This window comes from Aureobasidium melanogenum, assembly GCF_000721775.1.
Source record: "Aureobasidium melanogenum CBS 110374 unplaced genomic scaffold scaffold_22, whole genome shotgun sequence".
NCBI lineage: Eukaryota > Fungi > Ascomycota > Dothideomycetes > Dothideales > Saccotheciaceae > Aureobasidium > Aureobasidium melanogenum.
Window position 1 is genome coordinate 429,692 of NW_024470074.1, and position 19,817 is coordinate 449,508.

Below are 19,817 nucleotides of genomic sequence, written 5' to 3' on the forward strand. Positions count from 1 at the left end.
ATTTAGAAGGTTTAGAAGCCCTTCTCGCAACATGATTAGCATTTTTTATAGCGAGGACTCTTGGGGATATTCAACACATGCCCAATGAAAATAAATGCTTTTCTGTTTTACCCACTATTACTATTGTTATTCCAACTTTATCGGAAGCATGCATGTATCCAGAACATACTCGCTAACCCAGATACTCAAGCAGCCGCCGATGAACGGTTCTTCATGATCAAATCCTGGAACATGCAAAATGTCATCGATGCGCAAAGGGATGGCGTTTGGGCCACCCAGGAAAAGAACACACGCCTCTTGACCGATGCCTTCCATACTTGTCGCTCCGTTGTATTGCTCTTCAGCGTCAACAAGAGCATGGCTTTCCAAGGCGCTGTAAGCACCATCTCTGTTCAAGACCTGACACATCTAACTTAGTTGCTCCATAGGCTGTCATGACAAGCCCACCCTCTCCAACAGTCCCCCAGCCACTCTTCTGCCAAAAGCTCAAGTGGCCCTGTTCACCACCGTTTCGCATCCGCTGGCTCTGCACGACGTCTGTGCACTTCAAGTTCGTGGGCCACCTCAGAAACACCCTGAATCCTGGCGACGATGGCCAGCCGCACGCTGTTCTTGTTGGCAAAGATGGACAAGAAGTCAACACGTCAACTGGACAAGGTGTAGTGGAGATTCTGAGGCAGACCGATTTGGAAGCTAAAGGAGAGGATGACAGACCTTAGCAGACGTTGGATTGAACATCGACGTGAGTGGCGTGTGCTGCCAGCTCTTGAGCTGCACCAAGGCAAATGGAATTGCCGACAAGGTATGATTCAAAGTATATTCGTCAAATATTGAAAGCATTAGCAGTCGAGGGCATGAGCAATTACTCAAGAATTGTTTGCTTTTACTTTCCAGTTCAGGGATTCAAGCTCATAGAATTGTTGCACTAACGACTACCTTTTGATCTGGCTACAGCAATGACTAGAGCGCTTCTCCCGTCAGTACCTCCGAGCTATTCGGACACGATTGACTCGGTTCACACATGCATGGTAGAGAGATGAAGGAGCGAGGAGGAAGATTGTTGCTAAAGAGGCTGGAGTTGTGTTGTATAGGAGAGGCGAGCTTGAGGATAACGAAGATGATGAAGATGACCCAGATGCAGACTCGCTTCCTGACCAATATGACTCCTACAATGACATGAGTGAAGAAGGAGAGGAAGAGGATGATTTCTGAGAATGACATTGACTGAGCAGCAAATGACTACATATAACAGAATATACTGTCCGATATTCTCTGCATAGCCATATGTCTAACAGAGTCAGCAAAGAAAGAAAGCGACGAGAAATAGCGGGCTTTGTCATTGACGCAACCTCGCTGCGAGCACACTGCCCAGCGCAGCTTTCTTGGAGCTTGGTGTCGAGTTCTTCAGGAACTGTCGCAAAATTGCAGAGCAAAGCACTTTGTTTTCAACCATTGAGGCCAAGATACCATATGGTCGAGTCTGGCGAAGTTGTCATTGTTACCGACAACCTCTTTGCTCGGGACGGCGGAATGCATCACAGCAGCAAGGGATACACCATCACTCTGGTAGGCAGCTTGTTGGGCTGGTGAAGGAGCAAGTCAAACCGAAGGTGAATCTGATTGACTTCGAGAGATGTTCTTTCTCGATCGAGTGGTCAAGAATTGCATTCGAAAATGCTGTTTGTCTTTTCGAAGATGTCCCGAGGAACAAGAGTGCTCAACTTGTCCAATGCGTAGTGTGTCAGATACAGCACTTGTCGATCACAACTTGACGGTATCCTTTTCCAGAGCCTCAACCTCTCGTTTCAAGGCGTCGCGAATCTTCTGGGCCAAGACGACGGCCTCTTCCTCATCTAGCTCTTCTCTCTGGCCTCGACCAAACATCTTCCAGCTCTTGATCTCGAACGTGTCGCCCTTGGTCTTCTTGGACGGTGGGCGACGGCCTTCTGGGAATCTAGGAATGAAGTGGAAATGTACATGGGGCACGACCTGGGCGGCACGAATTCCGTTGTTCTGCACGACGTTCCAGTCCTCGACATCGAGTGTTTTCGCAAGAGCTCTTGACATGAGCGGCATCCAGTAGCCTAGGGCCTGGGCAGTAGGGCCAATGGGCACTTCACTGAGTTTCTCGTGGTGCACGCGTGTGGTGAGCAGGACATGTCCAGTGGTCATTGGCAGAATGTCCAGAAAGGCAAGGACATGATCAGAGGATAAGATAACAAAGGCATTGGGATCAACGAGGGTTGGATCAGGAGCCGAGGGTATTGGGTTGCCGGATGAAGCAGGATACGCTTCGCTGATACGACAGAATGGACAGTTGGAAGGATAGTGCGACTCGAGCGACATGGTGATTGTTCCTTCCCGATGTTCGTTAGCAGTCCAGATTGTCGCGCGTCAGGAACCAGATAGAAGGTGCGTCTTGCTGTCCAGCATTGCCAAGGTTACCCGATACGCTCGTCATTGTCCACCCCACTTTCAGAGCCGGAAGACACCTGCCGAGTGGTTGTTGAACTCTAAAAACCGAGGCATGTGCCGGACCATTATTGTCACCTCGGATCTCGTTGGCCGTTGTGTCAGGTCAAAAGTTTTTATGCTCTTTCCTGTGGGTGTGGATGGACCCCATCATGCAAGATGCTGACCAGCATGAGCAAAAGATGGTTCTGTCTTGCCAAGATCTTGTCAAATCTCGGAACTGTTCAGCTCAAAACCCTCGCGGCCGGTAGCCCGCGGATCCGAGAGTCCCTGCGCTCGTATGATTGTCGCGCGACTCGTATTTTTCTTTGCTGAAACTTCACATGAGTTGTGAACAGCATGAATCCAGCTTCTGTTCTTTCCATTGACCAAACACGTTGAGTCCTGCGAAGTATCTAGCGACCATATGATCCGGTATATGGGATCATTCGCATGCGTCGCTGGCGGGTGGCCTCACATTTGGACCTTCGATCCTGAAACATGGTCTAAAGAAAGGGTATCATGTCGCCATACAGCTGGCCGAGCCGTCCTTGAGGCCTCCAAGCTCAACACCACTCGGTGCCCTAGCATGCTCGGCCGTTGAGAGAACAGGTATTTTGCCTGATTCTGCCGATTCATGCTAGTTCATCCTTCGTCTGACCCCGAACCAGCTCGACGTAGCAAGGAGAAACAACCATTTTTACGATTGCGAGTTTTGTTCCAAAGCCTCGAAACCATTTGTTCTCATTCCAGCCCGCACACTGATCAAAATCATCTACAATCAGGTATCCGTGCGACGCAACAATGTGATGTGGGATGGTGGATTGACTACGCTGTGGACTGAACAAGTCCGCTAGCAGCGGCTATCCTCCTCATAATCCACCACGCCCTCCACCAACCCGGTCGCCCTTGTGCAGATGAACAGTGCACGAACCGTTTGCCCGTCGAGCCCCGCTACTTTACTATTCCTCAAAGGGCAATATCTTTCATGATCGTGCTACTTCTAATTCAGCAGGAAGGTCCACACTTGCTCAAGGATTGATACTGGCGTGGGTCGAGTGCGCCGTCTATTCCGTTAAAGAGCTGATCCCTCGAACGTCGATCACCTCGTGGCAGGTGTGCTGCCTGCATATGCAGCAATATGTACTCCCATCCTCCCTAAGGGGTGCAATCTATCTCTTCTGCAGTCTTCTTCGTTTTTCCTATCTACCGGTACTGTTAAAGAGCCGAGTCCCGGTTCTTGTTGTCGTTCTCTAATCTCGAACACCTTTCCATACTATAATCACTTTCGCTCTCCACGCTCGCGCCGTTCCTTTTGTTTTGAGTTTCTCCTACCACTGGCCATCTAGAACCACCAACTCGCTCGCGAAGAGCAGTCAACTTCCAGGATGACGACTGACCACGCAGAACATGGGTCGAGAGGCTCTACAGGCGTCATTGTGGCTATTGTCTCAACTTCTATCGCTTTTGTTGTACTCACCTTGAGAATGTTCACGAGAGGTTTAATTGTACGCAACATTGGAGCCGAGGACTATGTTGTGCTCGTTGCTTTTGCACTATCTGTCGCCCTCACAGCTCTCATCTGTGTCGAAGTGCAGCACGGGCAAGGTACGAACTTTTGGTCAACACATTTAGAAGTGGTACAATTCTGACACTTTACCTAGGTCGACATTATTCAACTGTGTCACCACAAGAATTGAGAGAACTAAACAAGGTTAGTACATCCAAATTACTCAAGAAGTTGTGTCCTGACACGTCTTTAAGGCATTCTGGGCCAGTGTCCCTGTTTACCAAGCCAGCTTGTGCTTGACCAAGATCTCCATTCTGCTTCAGTATCGACGTGTCTTCGTCGGCTCTGGTATTCAGCGCGTCATCACTGGTTCTATTGGTGTCATCATTGTCTATGGATTGTGGTCTGTATTCAGCACGGCATTCATGTGTACACCAGTGGCCTACTTCTGGGATCGCAGCATCGGCGGCCATTGTCTAAGCCGTCTGGGGGTGTGGTTCGCCAATGCGTCCATCAATATCATTACCGATGTAGTGATATGCTTGATGCCCGTTCCTGTTCTTAACCGGCTCAAGCTTCCACGCAAGCAGAGATATGCACTCATTGCTGTGTTCTGCTTGGGACTCTTTGTCTGCTTGACATCTATCCTTCGATTAAAAGCACTCTACGACATCTCCGTCTCCACCGACATCACCTGGGACAATACTCCTGCAGCATACTGGTCCTCATTGGAATGTAACTTTTCTATCGTTGCTGCCTGCCTACCTATGCTTCGCAAAACGATTACACGCTTCTTCCCTCGCATCTTTTCCTCCAGCTCAAATCCGGACTCCAACCACCGATACCTTCCTTCTCGCAAAACAAAGTCGCGTACAAACAACGACACAAGTGGCTTCGCCAAGTTCGCCATTACATCACACGCTGCCAAAGCAGACTGGGTACAAGGTCTAGAAACCCAGAATGGCACAGCCCGAGGACTATCACACAAGATCGAGATGGACACCATCAAGAACAAGACGCGACTCAGCGATGAGAGCGAAAACGGCATGACGCTTATAGATGACGAGCCCGAGGACGGACGCATCAGAGTCATGACTACCATCGTCACACACGAGTTAACTCCCACGGAGTCCGAGATAGACATGTCGGTGGTGGACCCAAGTTCATCTGCTTCAAGTCCCAAGGAGAGACATCTCGTATGAGACCAAGACACGGCTGTCAGGTTGGCGTTGTCTGTTTTGAGCTGTTCTGTTTCACTTCATTTTGTTTTATCTTATACCCCACCACCGTCACTACCACAGACTACTTTGGTTTCAATTTTATCTAATAATGACTTTGACGATCGCAATCAATGTGTTTTTCTCTACTGCCTTATCTGGTGAAGATTGTTGTTCAGCTTTTGACAGTTCGCTTCAAATCGTTCTTGCCCCAGCTCTCTGTCACTTCCGCTTCCTCATCTCTGATCTGCAAGCGACATCCATGCACTTGGCCATCGCGTAGAACTCGGCCATGATAAGTACACCGCCATCATCCCTTCTGTCCGGATAAGATTGATATGATCGACTCACACCCTGTCGCTCCTTCCAAACATCTGTCTTGGATCCCTATATTCCAAGACATCAATCAGAGTTCCATCCGTGCTGTCAACCACGCTGATCAGATGTCAATTCCATAACGCATGAGTTCTCTACCACACCAAAGCTTCAGAGAGTCATGCACTTGAGACATAGATCGACATGTCAGGTCTTTTCTCGTATCTTCGAGTCAGACACCAAGTGCACGGACTGATCAGAATGTTATCTTCCCTGTGCTTCTTATCTTCTTGCACTTGTTTGTGCGCAGAGGATGGGGTGATCTACGAATACGACGTGAGCAGAGACAGTATAGCACGTGGGTGAGTATTTGAGACTGCGTCTTGACATTTGTGGTGATCGTCCTGTCAATGCTTCAAGACCACTTTACATTGCTATCAAAACTGGGGCATTGACAGGACATGGTAGATACTAGAAGCACCCACTATGAGCATTGAAGGCTGTCACAATCTCGTGGATGATCTGTTCCAAGGTAGCATTTTGGATATGCGTCTATCCATGGAGACAGCCTTCACCAGCGTTCTCTCTTGAAGCCACAATTTCTGAGAAGCACTTCGTTGTTCTTCAGCTACACCGCGACAGTCTTTAGCACGGGAAAAGGGCACTATTGATGAGAAGGCTCAAGTAAAAAGGGGGCGAAACTTTTTCATAAAGCATCGCATCAATGCCTCAAGTTTCTAAAACTATACAAAGCAGCTCCTGATATCTAAACTCTGTCAATCTTACCTCTCCTCACGAGGAGCAGAAGAAGGCAATTGACGTGACAACCCATGGATCTCTTCTCTCATCTCCTGCTTGATCCTAGTGATGGTGCCCGCACCTCCATATACCATTGCTGTATACACCATGGCAACACTGGCACCTGCGTTCAAGACTTCCAGGGCTTGTTTGCCATTCGTAATACCACCGGTTGCGAAAATGACTTTTTCTTTGTTGGTGTTGAGGGAGGCTGGTGTGGAGCTCTTGGCAGGTGTTGTTGATACTGCTGAGGAAGCAGAGCCGGAGGACAGCATCTTCTGGGCAGCGTCGGGAGCAGCGCCTAGGGCTGGTTCGACGGCTGAGAAGGCGGCTTTCGTTTCTGCGGCTGTGGTGGTGTTGGAGGATGAAGAGACAGATGCCGGAATATGACGCTCAGGAATCTGGATGATGGATTGATCGCGGCTATCCTTGTCGGCGCCTTCGGTCTTTGGTTTCAGGTTCTTGAGATCGCGTTCCACACTTGATTCGATCGAGGCCTTAGTCTCAGCGTCCAAGCTGTTGGGAGCAGCACTCTGAGTAGTATCCGACTTCTGTTGCAGTTGTTGTTTAATCTTTTCTCTCATAGCTTCTGTCTCAAGCTGGAACTCGGACTTCTCTGGTTGCTTAGGTGCTTCGATCTTCTTGGGCTCGGGCTTGGCCTCATTAGGTCCCTTGTCAAGGGTTGCTCTGTACTTCTTGACCAGGGCGACTGTGCGCTCGAACAATTGGGGACCAGAGTAACCACCAGTCTCGAGCATGATACTTTGCTCATTCTGTGGGAGAAGGTAACCGGCGGGCAGGGCGTCAGGGCGCTTCTTGGTAGTGTTGCCAACAATAATACCATCAACGCCACTGGCCCAGACAGCACCACAGATACCGCTGACTTGCTCCTCGCTGTCTTCATCGGGAGAGACTTTGACCATGACGGCAGGCTTTGTCTTGCGATCAGCAGCTTGAGCAGCATCAACGACGGCAGTCAGAATCTTGGTCAATGGAGCAGCCTGCTGCAAGTTGCGAAGACCAGGAGTGTTTGGAGACGAGACGTTGACAACAAGGATATCAGCATATTTGGCGAGCTGGTTGACACAATAGACGTAATCTTGGGCAATGGCATCAATGTCGTTGTCGGGGGTCTCCTTCATCTTTGCGATCTGAACAGCGAGCAGACGGCCGGGCATCTGACTGCCAGGGGGCACGCCAGCATAGCCATCCAGAACAGATTGCTCGGCCACAGGGTCAAGGCCAAGACCGAGAGCGTAAGCGAACTCGCGCAGTCGTTGGCGAAGACGGGTAGCAACACTATCAGCACCCTCGGAGTTGAGACCGTAGCGGTTGATGAGGGCGTTCTGCGAAGGAATTCTCCAGACACGGGGCTTGGGGTTACCCTCCTGTGGTCGAGGAGTAATACCACCAACCTCGACGATACCAGCACCGAAGCCGAGGACGACATCGGGGATATCGGCGTTCTTGTCCAGACCAGCAGATGTTCCGATGGGATTGTCCAGGACATGTCCAAAGACGTCGACCTTCAAGTCTCCATTGACATCTGGGTTGCCTCTTTCACGGGGATGTAGACCGACAGAATACAGAGCCTTGAGCGTCTTGTTGCTGATCTTGTGGGCATCCTCGGCGTCGGGGAAAAGGGTGCGCAAGACACGCGGCACAAGCCATTGGTGGAAGGTCGCGCGTGTGTCGGTGACATAGAGGTATCCAAAGGCGAGGACAGCGGTTATGGTGGTTCCAAGAAGCAGGTTCTTGACGCGGCTGAGGCCAGAGCGGGCATCTCCAATCTTCTCGTTGCGAGCGACCTCTTGCTTGAGCTCGCTTGATGCATGGCGGACTTGCTGGAACTGCCGTAGAGTTGGACGCGCGTGGAACTGGCCAGTCCTCCGCACTGCCTGTGCTCGAGACCACTGTAATTGACCTCTCATCATGCTGCGCACAGATATCCCGAGTGCTGCGTAGAATGTCTAATCCCTTCTCCAATTGCTCGCATCGTCCGAGGCTCCGACCTTCGGGGGTTCGCCAAGACGCCCTCCGCATTCCACTCCGCAGCACCGTCGTGACCAGACTTGATATAAATAGCGACATGGCGTAAATCCGTGACTCGGAACAGGCTATTATCCTTTTTGAAAAAGTAGAAACAGTGAAATCTTGTCCAACTTCAATCCACCTTGCCTCCAGTCGCTGCTCCACCTAATAGTCCGTCCTTCTCGTTGCCTCCCACTGTGAAGAAAGACCCCGTGTTACCAAACGCCTTTCCTCTTCTAATCAGTCCTCTGCCCCAGATGCTGAATCCAACAAGCATGCCGATTATCAGCCCCAATGTTATCAACGGGTGAGCAGACATGCCGCTGCGCACTGTCCAAATCAGATGCCCAAAGAACGAGTTCTTATGCTTAGGGCTAATCTTTGGCGGGGATGCAACTACTTTAGGTAGTGTCTCAAGAATTGACACTCGAGACGGCACGATTGGGTTGCCAGTCGATGTAAGATCCCAGTAACGTTGGTTCTGTCATCACATAGTCAGTAAGTCTATCCCACTCAACTTCAATCCAACCAAAACTCACATCTTCGTCGTTGATGACAACCTTCTCTCCATCCTTGACATCAATTCCGAATGTTGTCTTGAGCCAACGCTCCCAGAACACACCATCAACCCAAGCGAATCCGACTTCTTTTCGGTCGATCTCGTTCATGTCAATTCTGATTTGCTTGGCTGCCCGCAGTCCACGCTGATCGTTGCGGTCCTCGGCCTCTTCGATACGCAGCTGCTTGGCATCGCGAAGCTCTTGTCTTTCTAATTGGAAGGCCTGGATCTCCTTGTCGATCCACTCCAGGGCAGCGCTCTTGAGTTCACGCTTTGCGATAACGAAGTCTTCCTTACGCTCGCGGCTCAAGATAGCCAACACAACGAGTCTGTGATCCATAATATCGCGAGCGTTTGAAGATGTCAGCTCAGGCACAATGGGCAGCCAATTGGCTTGCATCCATCCGAGGACCTTGCGGAAGTCGCGCATGTCTCTAGGAGACAAGGGCGTGTAGTAAGTGGGTTTACCATCCCTAGACACTATCAATCGAGGCCAGGTGGAAATCTTGTATCTCGCAGAAAGAGCGGGATCTTTGGTCTTGACCAGCTTGGCGTGACCGATCAGACTCAGCAACAATCGCTCGAGAGCTTGGAAGTCCTCGCTGGTGGTTGCGTGGTCATAAAAGTAGAGGAAAATGACCTCCTCTTCCTTCTCGAGGGCCTCGAAAGCAGCAGCATCGACATCAACTACACCGTCACCAGCCGAGACAGCCTTGTTTGCATAGCTGATAAGGTCTCCGAGACCACGAAGTCCTTCATACTCAATTCGCTCACCGGCCTGGAAGTAAATCAAAGTGGGATAACCCTTGACATTGACATCCTTACAGAGGCGACGCTCAACCTCACAATTGACCTCGCCAATGTTCAACTTGTTCTTCATGTCGCGAGCCATGGCGTGCCAGCTAGGGGCCATGGCTTGGCAGTGATGACACCAGGGTGCGTAGAACTTGATAAACCAGGGATCGTGGGTGGTCGTGACCTTTTGCTGGAAGGTTTCGGCAGTCAGAGGGACGGAAGTTCCAGCAGGGTTGGCAGTTTCCTTTGCAATCTTGGTGGCCTTGAGCAGAGATTTGGTCGAGGTTGAGAAAGTAGTAGACTTGGTAGCTTCAGCGATAGCATCAGCTTCCTTGGCAGGACCGATGACGGCAGCACCCTTGAAATCTGGCGAAGAGGTGGCTCCGACTTTAGGAAGCTTGGGACCGTCCTTTTGTCTTGAGCCAGGTTTGATGGCCTCGAGCATAGTTTCTATCCACTTGACCTCATCTTTCATGGGCAAGGCACCAACCTTACGATCCACCTCTTTGCCATCCTTGAATTGTACAACAGTGGGGAACGAGTTGATATTCTTATCCGAGCAGGCAGAACCAAAGGCAACACAGTCGAGCTTGGCGAACTTGAAATCGTAGAAGCGAGTAAAGGAGTTGAGAGAGTCGGGCGAGTCCTTGGAAGCGGGTAGAGGGTCGGAGGTGTAGTAAAATTCATGGAGGGTCTGCCATGTCGGGGCAAAGGACTTGCAGTGGTGGCAGTATGGAGAGAAGAACTCGACGAGCCAGGTGCCCTTGGAGATGTCCTGGTCGAGGGTGGTTCCACTCAATTCGGTGATCGGAGGGACATTGACACCGTTGAAGACAGTGCCTTTGGGACCAGAGTCTGCACCGTCGGTGACGGGATCCTTATTTGTTTCGCCCTTTACCTCAGGATCTTTTGCAGGTGAGGCTGGAGCATCGGGCGCATCTCTCGCTACGTTTAGGGCGGCGTCACGAGCGAAGTTCGGCGGCGGAAGAGCGGGGGCATCGTTCTGAATCGGCGGAGCAGCAAAGACAGAGGCAGCGAAAGACAAGGCGATCAGAGGTGAAATGAGAAAGGAGCGCATGATGGTGGGAGGCCCGCAGGCACTCGAGGCCGGGGTAGGTGATTGAGCACGATATGTATGTCGGAGGAAGACAGTCTGCTCGGCTTAGGGCAGGTGCGATAACGGAAGGGATCCGAGTCTGCAGAACAGGACCGGGTACCAGGCAAAAGAGCGACAGTCTATGGAATCCAAGGTCAGAGCCACAGCTAGCAGGAGCTCCAAGGCCAAAGTCAATAATAGGAGACAGATTAATCGGATCAATGCCCAGGCCCCAGACTGCGGAGGCTGCTTGGCGCTGTTTGCCCTGTTTGCTCGGCCGTGGTCAGCAACTGCAGCGGACGAGCCATGGCATGGCCTGCGCGGGCGTCGGGTCTTGACGTCTTGAATTGAAGATTAGCTACAATCTCCATTCGTTGCACACAACCACCACGCCACAATGAGAGCCTCTTCCCGACTGCTTGCTCAAGCCTCGCGCTTCCTCACTCCTGGCGCCCCTACTGGTCTGACTGGTGTCTTGACCCATGCCGCCCCTCGCTCCACCCTCCTCTACCTCTACAACTCGACTCTGGACAAGCTGAAGCAGTTCCCTGAACACTCCGTCTACCGCCAATCTGTCGAAGCTCTTACCAAGCACCGTCTGTCAATCGTCGAGTCCGTCAAACCTGAGGGTCTGGAAGAATGGCAATCTCGCGTCAAGAGCGTCGTCGAAGCCCACCCCAACGCCTTCCGTTCAATTGCTTCGTCCTCGAGCAAGAACGAGATCAACATTGTCTACAACGAGACTGCCCTGAAGGGTATGGAGTCTGAGGACTACGAGGATGAGCCTATTCAAAAGCAGGAGCCCGAGGGTCCCAGAATCCGTTCGCACAAGGCCCACCAAGAGCACTCTTTCGTCGCAGACCCTCAAGCAGACAACGAGATGATTCCTCGCATTGAGCCCGAGCCTCCTCTTACCGCCGAGCAGTGAGTTGAATTGAGCCCAATCTGTCCGACACCCACTAATTCTTTCTGATAGGGTCAACTCCATTGAGCAACAAATCCAGGCTGGCCTGATTGAGGAGATCATCCTCGTTGCAGAGGCCGAATCCAACCTCGTCGACGAAATGTACAAGAGCCAGGTCTGGGAGGATCTCGAGGAGTCGCCCAACCAGGGCCAATGGTCTTACTACGAGCGCGATACCCACACCCCCAAGACCCAGGCACATAACTAAGAACCGAGCGTCTGCTTTTTTTCCTTGTACAAAATACCAATCGCAAAGCGCGTCTCTTTGAACCACACAAATCATGACATCTTGTTTTCAGCTTTTCACACTTTAAGAACAGCACGAGTGCCACAAAAGCATGAAACTGTAGCCCTGCCTAACACTCTTCCACGCGACTTTTCCCATTTGATGCGCCTGTCAGAACTAACATTTTGCCATAAACATGGGATAAGCAAAACAGAAGCTTTGGAGACCTCAAGGTTGAAGAATGCAAGATTGTGACTGTCTTTAGCACACGGGACGTATGAAAGACGCTCAGATGTATGTGCACGCCTTGGGTACCTCAATATGACTACTACCTAGGCTACCAAACACTCCCTTTCTGTCCTTTGCGCGCAGCTTTGATCAGCCTCTCCTTGCCGTACTGGAAACATTCTGGCAGACCTGTATCCTCCCATGAGCCGCCCAGCATTAGTTTGGCTAAACCTGGCGCACACGTAAAGATCCTCGCCATGCTAGGACTTGTCAGTGACCATTCCTCGAAAAGCATTTGTAACCACTTACCCATGTCCATTAAAACCAGCACAGATATATTGTCCAGGCAACTCTTCGATAGCGCCAACATATGGCACCGAATCAGGAGTCATGGCAATGATTCCAGTCCACGCGTGATCTAGTCCTTCGCCATGGCGCTCAGTCTCCGCTCTATACTCTGGAAACATGATCACAAAACGCTTCAATGCGTCATCCACAATCTCTTGGTTGAAAGCACCGTCGTCGAAGCTCTCTCGCACCGCTAATGTTTCTGCGCTCAGCTCGGGGTTCGATCTGGAGACACCGAGGACTATAGTTCCATCGCCCTTTCTCTGAATTACCGAGTAGAAATGGTGAAGGCTATATCTGAGCGACATGGTGCTGGTAAAGGCGTTTTCTGCGCTGAAGGCAGATGGGGGTACGAGCGAATGCGCTTGTGCTCGGTTGGGCGTTATGTAGCCATTTAGGTGAGGAAGCAATGCTGCCGCGTATGCGTTGGTGCTATGCACAACCATGTTCGTTGCGATCGTTCCTCGCGGCGTGCGTACATCCCATCGATATCCTGAACGCTCCGATTTAGTTACCGCAACGGCAGGACAATGCGTCCATAGCTGTGCCCCCTTCTCAATGACACTGTTCAGTAGCCATTGTGCCAACTTGGCAGGATGACTAGATCCAGCAGGCCACTCGTACGCAGCAACCGCCTCAGGAACTCTTGTCCTTTCCTTGGCCTCCTCGCCCTCGTAGAATTGTACATGCGACACATCTCCTCCAGCCGCCTTATACGCCTCGTAGCTTTGTGCCTCATACGCAGCAAATTCAGGCGTCAAGCACACATCAAACGTAGTCGTAAGGTCGAAATCGCACGGAACGTCATGTCGGCGCACAAACTCATCGACAGCATCCAGCACTTTCCTCTCCTCTATGATGATTTTCTTTGCTTGCTCGGGGCCATGGACTGCTGCGTACGCCGCATAACCTCGGAAAGCATCAGGACGAACGTGTCCTGCGTTTCTGCCGCTGGCTCCTGATACTGCTTCTCTAGCTTCAAGTATCAAGATCCTGTTGCCGGGAATGCCGGAGTCGATGAGAGAGAAGGCTGTTAAGGCTCCTGAGATGCCTGAGCCAACTATTGTGTAGTCCACTGTCTCTGGTGGAAGTGCGTCCTTGTTAGCATTGAGTTGGAGAAAGCCGCGAGTGGTTTTGTGCCAGTAGGATAGACATGGTGAAGGTAGAGGGAGAGAGGGCTCCAAGCCGGGAGGTGTGGCGGGAGGAGTAGCAGGTTGTGCAGACGGCATCTCGTCGGGCTCTTCTTCATGCAATGCTCTTTTCGTGAACTGAACTGTTGAAAGACAGAGAGGTCTTTTGTACTATGGTTGTTTGCTTCGAGACTTTGACAGATGTCGTTGTTGGTACAAGCTGGCTTCCTAATATCACATATCCTTCTTTGCAATCTCACGACTATACAACCGACATGTCACGGCCACCTTGTAGCTTATCAGATGCCTATCTTCGCTTGCCCGGTGGCCGAAGAACTCGAAGGAGATGTTGTTCAGTCGGCGATAAAGGTTGATTGGTGGGATAGTGGCGATCGCACCTTTGCCAAGACAGCTTAATCTTCCACCATGCAACCACCCCTCTTCCTCCCGATGCAAAGATACTGCCAAGTTATTCAACTACCACGAGGCAAAGTAACCTCACGGACGTGATATGTGGCATCACAAGGACAGCCATGTCTTATCAGGATCCTTGTGGCTCGGATGATGCTTCGCCTATCACTCCTCTGCTACAATCTACAAGACAGCGTGATAGTGCTTTGTCAAAAAGGTTCATAACATCCTCTTGATTTCATTGTGTTTTTTGAGTATTTCTGCATTCTCTTCACTTTGATCCACATTTTATTTCGTTAAATGAGGTCGCTCTGACAAGAACGAGATGGGCTTATCAACTATGTTTAGAAAGGCAAAGCCGGCTATACAGCTGGAGCATCGATCTGCAGAGGAGAAAGCATTGGTCAGGAGGCTAGATCTGTTTCTTCTTACCTTCGGTTGTATCAGTCAAGTCATCAAGTAAGTCTCAGCCTTTATCGATATCGTAAGGGGCTGTCAGACTGACAGAATCTAGGTATCTTGATCAGCAAAACATCAACAATGCATACGTCAGGTATCAATGATGCATCTCTCGACGCTTACTGTCTCTAACAAGATCATCAGTGGCATGAAAGAGGACCTGAACCTCTATGGAAATGAGCTCAACTACTTCACCACATACTTCAACATCTCCTACTGCCTCATGCTTATACCGTCGCAAGCTATCATGACATACGTCCGGCCAAGCTACTGGCTTACTGGTCTTGAGATCACCTGGGGTGTCATCACAGGCCTGATGGCATTAACGAAGAACGCGAAGCAAGTCTATGTATTGAGAGTATTATTAGGGCTGTGTGAAAGCAGCGCATGGCCTGGCATGATGACTTTACTCATGCATTGGTATACACCTATGGAGCTTGCGAAAAGAATGGGCTTTTATCAATCTTGTCAGACATTGGGCTATATGATGTCTGGTGCGTTGCAGGCTGCTATCATAGCTACACTCGAAGGCAAAGGGCTGTCTGGCTGGCGCTGGCTCTTTGTGATCAGTAAGTGCCTTGCACGATGCTCTTGGAAGACACTTAGTACTGACACATTCTCAGATGCAATCATGACTGTGGTGTGGGGTATCTTGGGCTTCTTCATGTTGCCAGACGTACCCAACAATCCCAATCCTAGGGCTTTCTGGTTCAAGAAAGTAGATGCAGAACTTGCCATGGAACGTCTGGCCCGTCATGGGAGAGCAGAGCCGAAGAAGCTGTCCTGGGCGGGTACTAAACGTGCCTTCTCTGGCTGGACTTTATACTTTATCGCCGCTTTGTACATCGCTACCGTTCATGCCCAAGGAGGCTATCAATACTTTAACCTATTTCTGAAAGCTCTCACCAGACCGGATGGATCAAAGCGCTGGTATGTCAACCATGTTCCGTGAAGTTCGGAGTCGCGCTGACATATTTAGGTCTACCGAGGAGGTGAATGTTATTCCCATTGCAGGAGGTGGCATCGCCGTTACTTTCGTCTGGATTTGGGCCATTCTCTCCGACACCCTACGCACACGCTGGACTTTGATCATCACCCAGGCCCTCATCGGGTTGATCCCCGCAATCATCATGATATTCTGGACACGCAACCCCAACGACGTGCCTGTCTCTGCTGCTTACGCCAGTTACTTCATCTCCTACCTCTCCCTCGGCACAGCACCACTGATCTTCTCTTGGCTCTCCGAACTCATACCACAAGACCCTGAGGCTCGATCGCTTATCGTCGGTGCCAGTGTCGCTGGCTATTATGCTGTCTCGGCATGGTCTGGTATCCTGATCTGGCCTGCTAAGGAAGCGCCCTACTATAGATGTGGATGGCAGACTGCATTGAGCCTGTGGCTTGTGGTCATTTGCATGACCTGTGTGCTGAGATTTGTGGATGTCAGATATCTGATGCCGAAGAGGAAGCTCTTCGCAGAGACACTGCATGGTGACGCAGTACAAGAGAGCGAGGTCGCTTCAGAGCATGGAGACACTGACAGCTTGAAGGGTAAGGATGTAGATGTTGCAGTCAGCAGGGTTTGAGTCTGGAATTACGAAGACCTAGTGTGAACCCTCTTCTGTAGTGAACAACGACTTGTGGCCAATGCTAATGGGAACGCGACAAACATATACCATCCTTTCATGTGAGAGCTTCTTCACGGCTCCGATCACGCGAAATCTCCATGCCGCCCCGTGTGCTGAAGTCTTTAAGTTCCCCTTACTCCAGGTCCAGCGAAAAGTAGGGTGTACACTGCAAAAAGGCAAAACTTTCTCGAAAATGACAGTGTGTCCACTAACAGTCGATGAGTTGTCGCTTCTCAGTGGACACTGTCCAAATTCTAGTACCATTGTGTATTTTCATAGCTAAACGCTTACATGTTTTAGCATACAAGGATGGTAAGCATTCATTGATCTCTTCAGCCCAAGAGATGAACGTTGCTTCTGCAGCAGTGTTTGTTTGGCACAGCAGGTCTATGAATAACATCTTGCTGTTGTGATATCTCCTTTCTCGGCGTTTTGCAACAAAGATATACATCATGCCACATCTTTGTCATTTATGTTTGTTGATTGCTGATTCACCAGTACACTTTTAAAGAGGTTCACAGGGGTAAGCATGCAGGAGAGCTTTGCTGAAGTAGTGTGTAGAACGATTGTCTACACGTTGGGTTTGTCTTTTCGTGATTGCCTTCCGGCATATTCTATCGCCATCTCTCGACGATGGGGACATATAAAACACCTCTCATCTCACGACACCAACCCGACACTTCAACCAATCCGTATCTCCTCAGCAAGACACCTTTCTCAAACCTCTAGCAAACATGGCTAGTGCATACATCCTCCACAGAACCGATCGTACCGAAGAAGACTACATCATGCCCAAACCTTCTCCAGACCCTGAGCCCAACCATCCCCTCGGCCCTCTCATCACTATCCGCATCCTTAGCGACAACTCCGATCCTACCTCCAGCATGCCCTTCGACATCAACTGGGAGAGCATGCGCATCAAGGCCAGATTCGGCACCATCATGGCAGGAGGAGCAGGCTACTGGTGGGAGGAAGGCTGCCGCTGGCTGGACCCTGAAGAGACCCCCAATGAGGTATGTCAAGAGATCTCGGACTCGTTAAAATGCAAGTGGTGAACCATAGTGATAGGTTACGTTGAAGCATGGTCACACCATTCGTATCATCTACTGTCAAGAGCCCGACGGAAAAGCTGACGTTCTCGACGTCGATTTCGAGGAGGAGACCAGCAAGCCTTGATACTCCCAAGAAGTGAGAGGACCTGAGTTTCTGTTCCGGTGTTTGATGCTGACCAAGGGGCAGAGAATCAAGAAACAGTGATGGAAGGAATATGCAGTCACCTGGGGTCATGGACACTGGTGCTAGTAGAGATATGTCACATAGAGGAGGGAAGTCAGGTCGGTGATAAAGAGAAACACAACAGCAACAACGTTCTTTACTTGCCATACCAGGAGTTCAATCCTGTTTACCACAAAGCAAATTCATAACGAGGATTTCCGTTCACTTCCTTTACTCTCGTTCCCTAACGCTATGACCACTCGGTCAAAGCGCCCAGCCGATACACGGCTTTTGAATGAAGATTCGAGTGTGAGAGGATAGTTTTTGGAGAAAGTGATGTTCTCTAGCAAGGTTGCACTTGCGATGGAAGAACTTGTTTTGGACATGTATATATTGCAGCTGACTGAAGCGCTACTCATCTCACCGAATATCGGCTAGGCGCTTTGGCTGAGTGGTTATAGCGTTAGACTAGAAATCTAATTCCTTCGGGAGCGCAGGTTCGAGTCCTGCAGGCGTCGTTCTTTTTGCTTTTTGAGCACGTCTGAAGACTTCTTTTTGGTTGTTGTATGCATTGGAAAAAGAAAGAGAAAGATTCGGTATGAATTGATGGATTTGTGGTGGATAGTGGGTGAATGCACAACTTTGTGCTGACATAGCCGGCGTTGTGGGCTGGACGAACATTGATGGGCAGCGCATCATCTGGACTGAATCTTGGACAAGTTAGTCGGCAAGTCAAAGAGAGGCATGCGTCGCCTGTTGGTGGGCGGACGCTCATCATTTACGAGTTTCCGAGGACGAGGTGCATAAGGAAGTTATGTTCCAAGAGTGAGAGTGTAGTCAATGTGCCAAGGCGCTTTCGTGAGCCTTATGCTGTGGGCTAGAATTATTTATCGAGCTTCGAAAGCATATGCTAAAAGCATTGAGCTTGATGAAGTACAGTAGTTCCGTCTAGTCACTCGTATGGCAAACTTGTTGCTTCAAAACAGTTGCATACTTCCTACAACTTCAAGGGTTGAATGATCAAATTGTCGAGGCATATGTTCATGATAGACACGTCTATTCACCCTTGGTTCCAATACTTGAAGCAGTTGAGCAAGATGTTCGAATGATATTTGAGCACGTCTCACGAGAGCATCAGATTGTCATACAGAGCATATTTACCTTGATTCCAGTAGCATAGCAGGAGCATGTACTGAGACACAGAAGACATGATTACAAGTGAAGAACAGCCATATGAACATGGATTTTGCGTTTCATCAAAGCATATACGGAATAGATAGACCCGGTGATTTTGTCCTTGGTCAACTGCCGCCGAGCTTTTCAAAGGGTTAGGATCGTGCATTCATGAGACGACGAAATCGCGTACAGTCAACCTTGGCGGATGCCAAATCATAGCTGAAGCAGAATGACGGTGACCGATAGTGCTGCGTGGAATGGCAGACGTGGGGGCGACAAGAGTGAAATGCGATTGACAAGTTGATTTTTGCTTTTATTGCATGAGGGTTGTTGTGTTTGGCGATGTTTACTCGACGTCGGCCTTGCCCTCGAAGTTCTCGCCCTCGACGAGGTCGGGAATGTCATCGTCGTCCTCCTTCTTGTCCTCGCCCTCGACGCCCTTCTGCATGCTCTGGTAGCTCTCGGCGAGCTTGCGGAGGGAAGCGAGCGAGTCGGGGCCGAGCTGGTTGAGAATGCCGGGGACGAGCTCGGTCAGCTCCTTGTCCTCACCGTTGCCGTAGATGGCGAAAGTGTTGGAGGGAATGGCAGCGTGGACTATGGTGGGCACGTGTCAATATTTGAGATGGTGAGACGAGGCTGGCGGGGACAGCAACTCACCCTTGGGGGCAGCGAAGTGGATGACGTTGCCGTCCGACTTGAACATGTTGACCTCCTCAATGGCAGGGATGGGCTGAACGTTCATCTTCTTGAGAGCAGCCTGGAGCTTCTTGTCGTCACCACCGCCGGATCTGTTGACCTTCTTGACCTTTCTTCTGGGAGTACCCTTGCCACTGTTTGCGGATTAAATTAGTCTCGGCGCGCGCATTCGATGAGTTCGCAAAAATTCGGAGCTTACCCTGCGGTACAGGTTAGCAGGGCACTCGATTCACAGAATGGCGAGAGTTCATACCAATGCGCACGGCATTTTGAAGACGCTGGAGCTTTGCTTGATCCATGGCTACAATCGAGTAGTATCTATCAGGCGGGCGACTTGTCAGGAGCGAGCGAATAGAGCAGCGACGAGCAAGACTCACGTGAGGGGGAGCAGAGGGTGGGATTGGTGGTATTCAGCGATTGGGCCTCGTTGCTGTCGTCGTCTTCTCTCAATTGCTGCTCTGCTTCGTCCTTGGCCCGTGCGTTTCTCTATTCCAGCGTGTGGGCGGTGTCTCGGCTAACGCTGAATTTCTTGATACGTCAGTCCATCACCACGACAACTTTTTG

At 50.4% G+C, this 19,817-nt stretch overlaps 10 protein-coding genes across 10 annotated transcripts; 5 read left to right on the plus strand and 5 right to left on the minus strand.

Annotated features, from left to right (window-relative positions):
* Positions 1-84: 84 nt before the first annotated feature.
* Positions 85-719, plus strand: M437DRAFT_77808 (uncharacterized protein; the record flags this gene model as incomplete). Its single annotated transcript, XM_041026886.1, has 2 exons — positions 85-375; positions 429-719. 2 exons carry the CDS (start codon positions 85-87, stop codon positions 717-719), a joined length of 582 nt encoding a protein of 193 aa, XP_040877072.1.
* A 1,042-nt stretch (positions 720-1,761) lies between these two features.
* Positions 1,762-2,346, minus strand: M437DRAFT_77809 (zinc-binding protein of the histidine triad; the record flags this gene model as incomplete). Its single annotated transcript, XM_041026887.1, has 1 exon — positions 1,762-2,346. The coding sequence occupies one exon, from the start codon at positions 2,344-2,346 to the stop codon at positions 1,762-1,764; it is 585 nt and encodes a 194-aa protein (XP_040877073.1).
* Positions 2,347-3,839: 1,493 nt separating this feature from the next.
* M437DRAFT_87229 (uncharacterized protein) lies at positions 3,840-5,163 on the plus strand (the record flags this gene model as incomplete). Its single annotated transcript, XM_041028600.1, has 3 exons — positions 3,840-4,059; positions 4,116-4,165; positions 4,216-5,163. 3 exons carry the CDS (start codon positions 3,840-3,842, stop codon positions 5,161-5,163), a joined length of 1,218 nt encoding a protein of 405 aa, XP_040877074.1.
* Positions 5,164-6,275: 1,112 nt separating this feature from the next.
* M437DRAFT_55492 (dihydroorotate dehydrogenase) lies at positions 6,276-8,222 on the minus strand (the record flags this gene model as incomplete). The annotated part of the gene is made up of 2 exons (XM_041022886.1): positions 6,276-6,481; positions 6,773-8,222. 2 exons carry the CDS (start codon positions 8,220-8,222, stop codon positions 6,276-6,278), a joined length of 1,656 nt encoding a protein of 551 aa, XP_040877075.1.
* A 233-nt stretch (positions 8,223-8,455) lies between these two features.
* On the minus strand, positions 8,456-10,754 carry M437DRAFT_55435 (thioredoxin-like protein; the record flags this gene model as incomplete). Its single annotated transcript, XM_041022871.1, has 2 exons — positions 8,456-8,803; positions 8,862-10,754. The coding sequence occupies 2 exons, from the start codon at positions 10,752-10,754 to the stop codon at positions 8,456-8,458; spliced, it is 2,241 nt and encodes a 746-aa protein (XP_040877076.1).
* Positions 10,755-11,169: 415 nt separating this feature from the next.
* On the plus strand, positions 11,170-11,944 carry M437DRAFT_55542 (uncharacterized protein; the record flags this gene model as incomplete). Its single annotated transcript, XM_041022895.1, has 2 exons — positions 11,170-11,696; positions 11,749-11,944. The coding sequence occupies 2 exons, from the start codon at positions 11,170-11,172 to the stop codon at positions 11,942-11,944; spliced, it is 723 nt and encodes a 240-aa protein (XP_040877077.1).
* Positions 11,945-12,299: 355 nt separating this feature from the next.
* Positions 12,300-13,767, minus strand: M437DRAFT_87233 (FAD dependent oxidoreductase; the record flags this gene model as incomplete). Its single annotated transcript, XM_041028601.1, has 2 exons — positions 12,300-12,450; positions 12,500-13,767. The coding sequence occupies 2 exons, from the start codon at positions 13,765-13,767 to the stop codon at positions 12,300-12,302; spliced, it is 1,419 nt and encodes a 472-aa protein (XP_040877078.1).
* Positions 13,768-14,419: 652 nt separating this feature from the next.
* Positions 14,420-16,124, plus strand: M437DRAFT_55580 (MFS general substrate transporter; the record flags this gene model as incomplete). Its single annotated transcript, XM_041022901.1, has 5 exons — positions 14,420-14,538; positions 14,594-14,632; positions 14,683-15,107; positions 15,162-15,481; positions 15,528-16,124. 5 exons carry the CDS (start codon positions 14,420-14,422, stop codon positions 16,122-16,124), a joined length of 1,500 nt encoding a protein of 499 aa, XP_040877079.1.
* Positions 16,125-16,900: 776 nt separating this feature from the next.
* Positions 16,901-17,342, plus strand: M437DRAFT_87235 (uncharacterized protein; the record flags this gene model as incomplete). The annotated part of the gene is made up of 2 exons (XM_041028602.1): positions 16,901-17,179; positions 17,235-17,342. 2 exons carry the CDS (start codon positions 16,901-16,903, stop codon positions 17,340-17,342), a joined length of 387 nt encoding a protein of 128 aa, XP_040877080.1.
* Positions 17,343-18,903: 1,561 nt separating this feature from the next.
* Positions 18,904-19,552, minus strand: M437DRAFT_55347 (nascent polypeptide-associated complex subunit beta; the record flags this gene model as incomplete). The annotated part of the gene is made up of 3 exons (XM_041022852.1): positions 18,904-19,151; positions 19,215-19,380; positions 19,478-19,552. The coding sequence occupies 3 exons, from the start codon at positions 19,550-19,552 to the stop codon at positions 18,904-18,906; spliced, it is 489 nt and encodes a 162-aa protein (XP_040877081.1).
* Between the last annotated feature and the right edge of the window lie 265 nt (positions 19,553-19,817).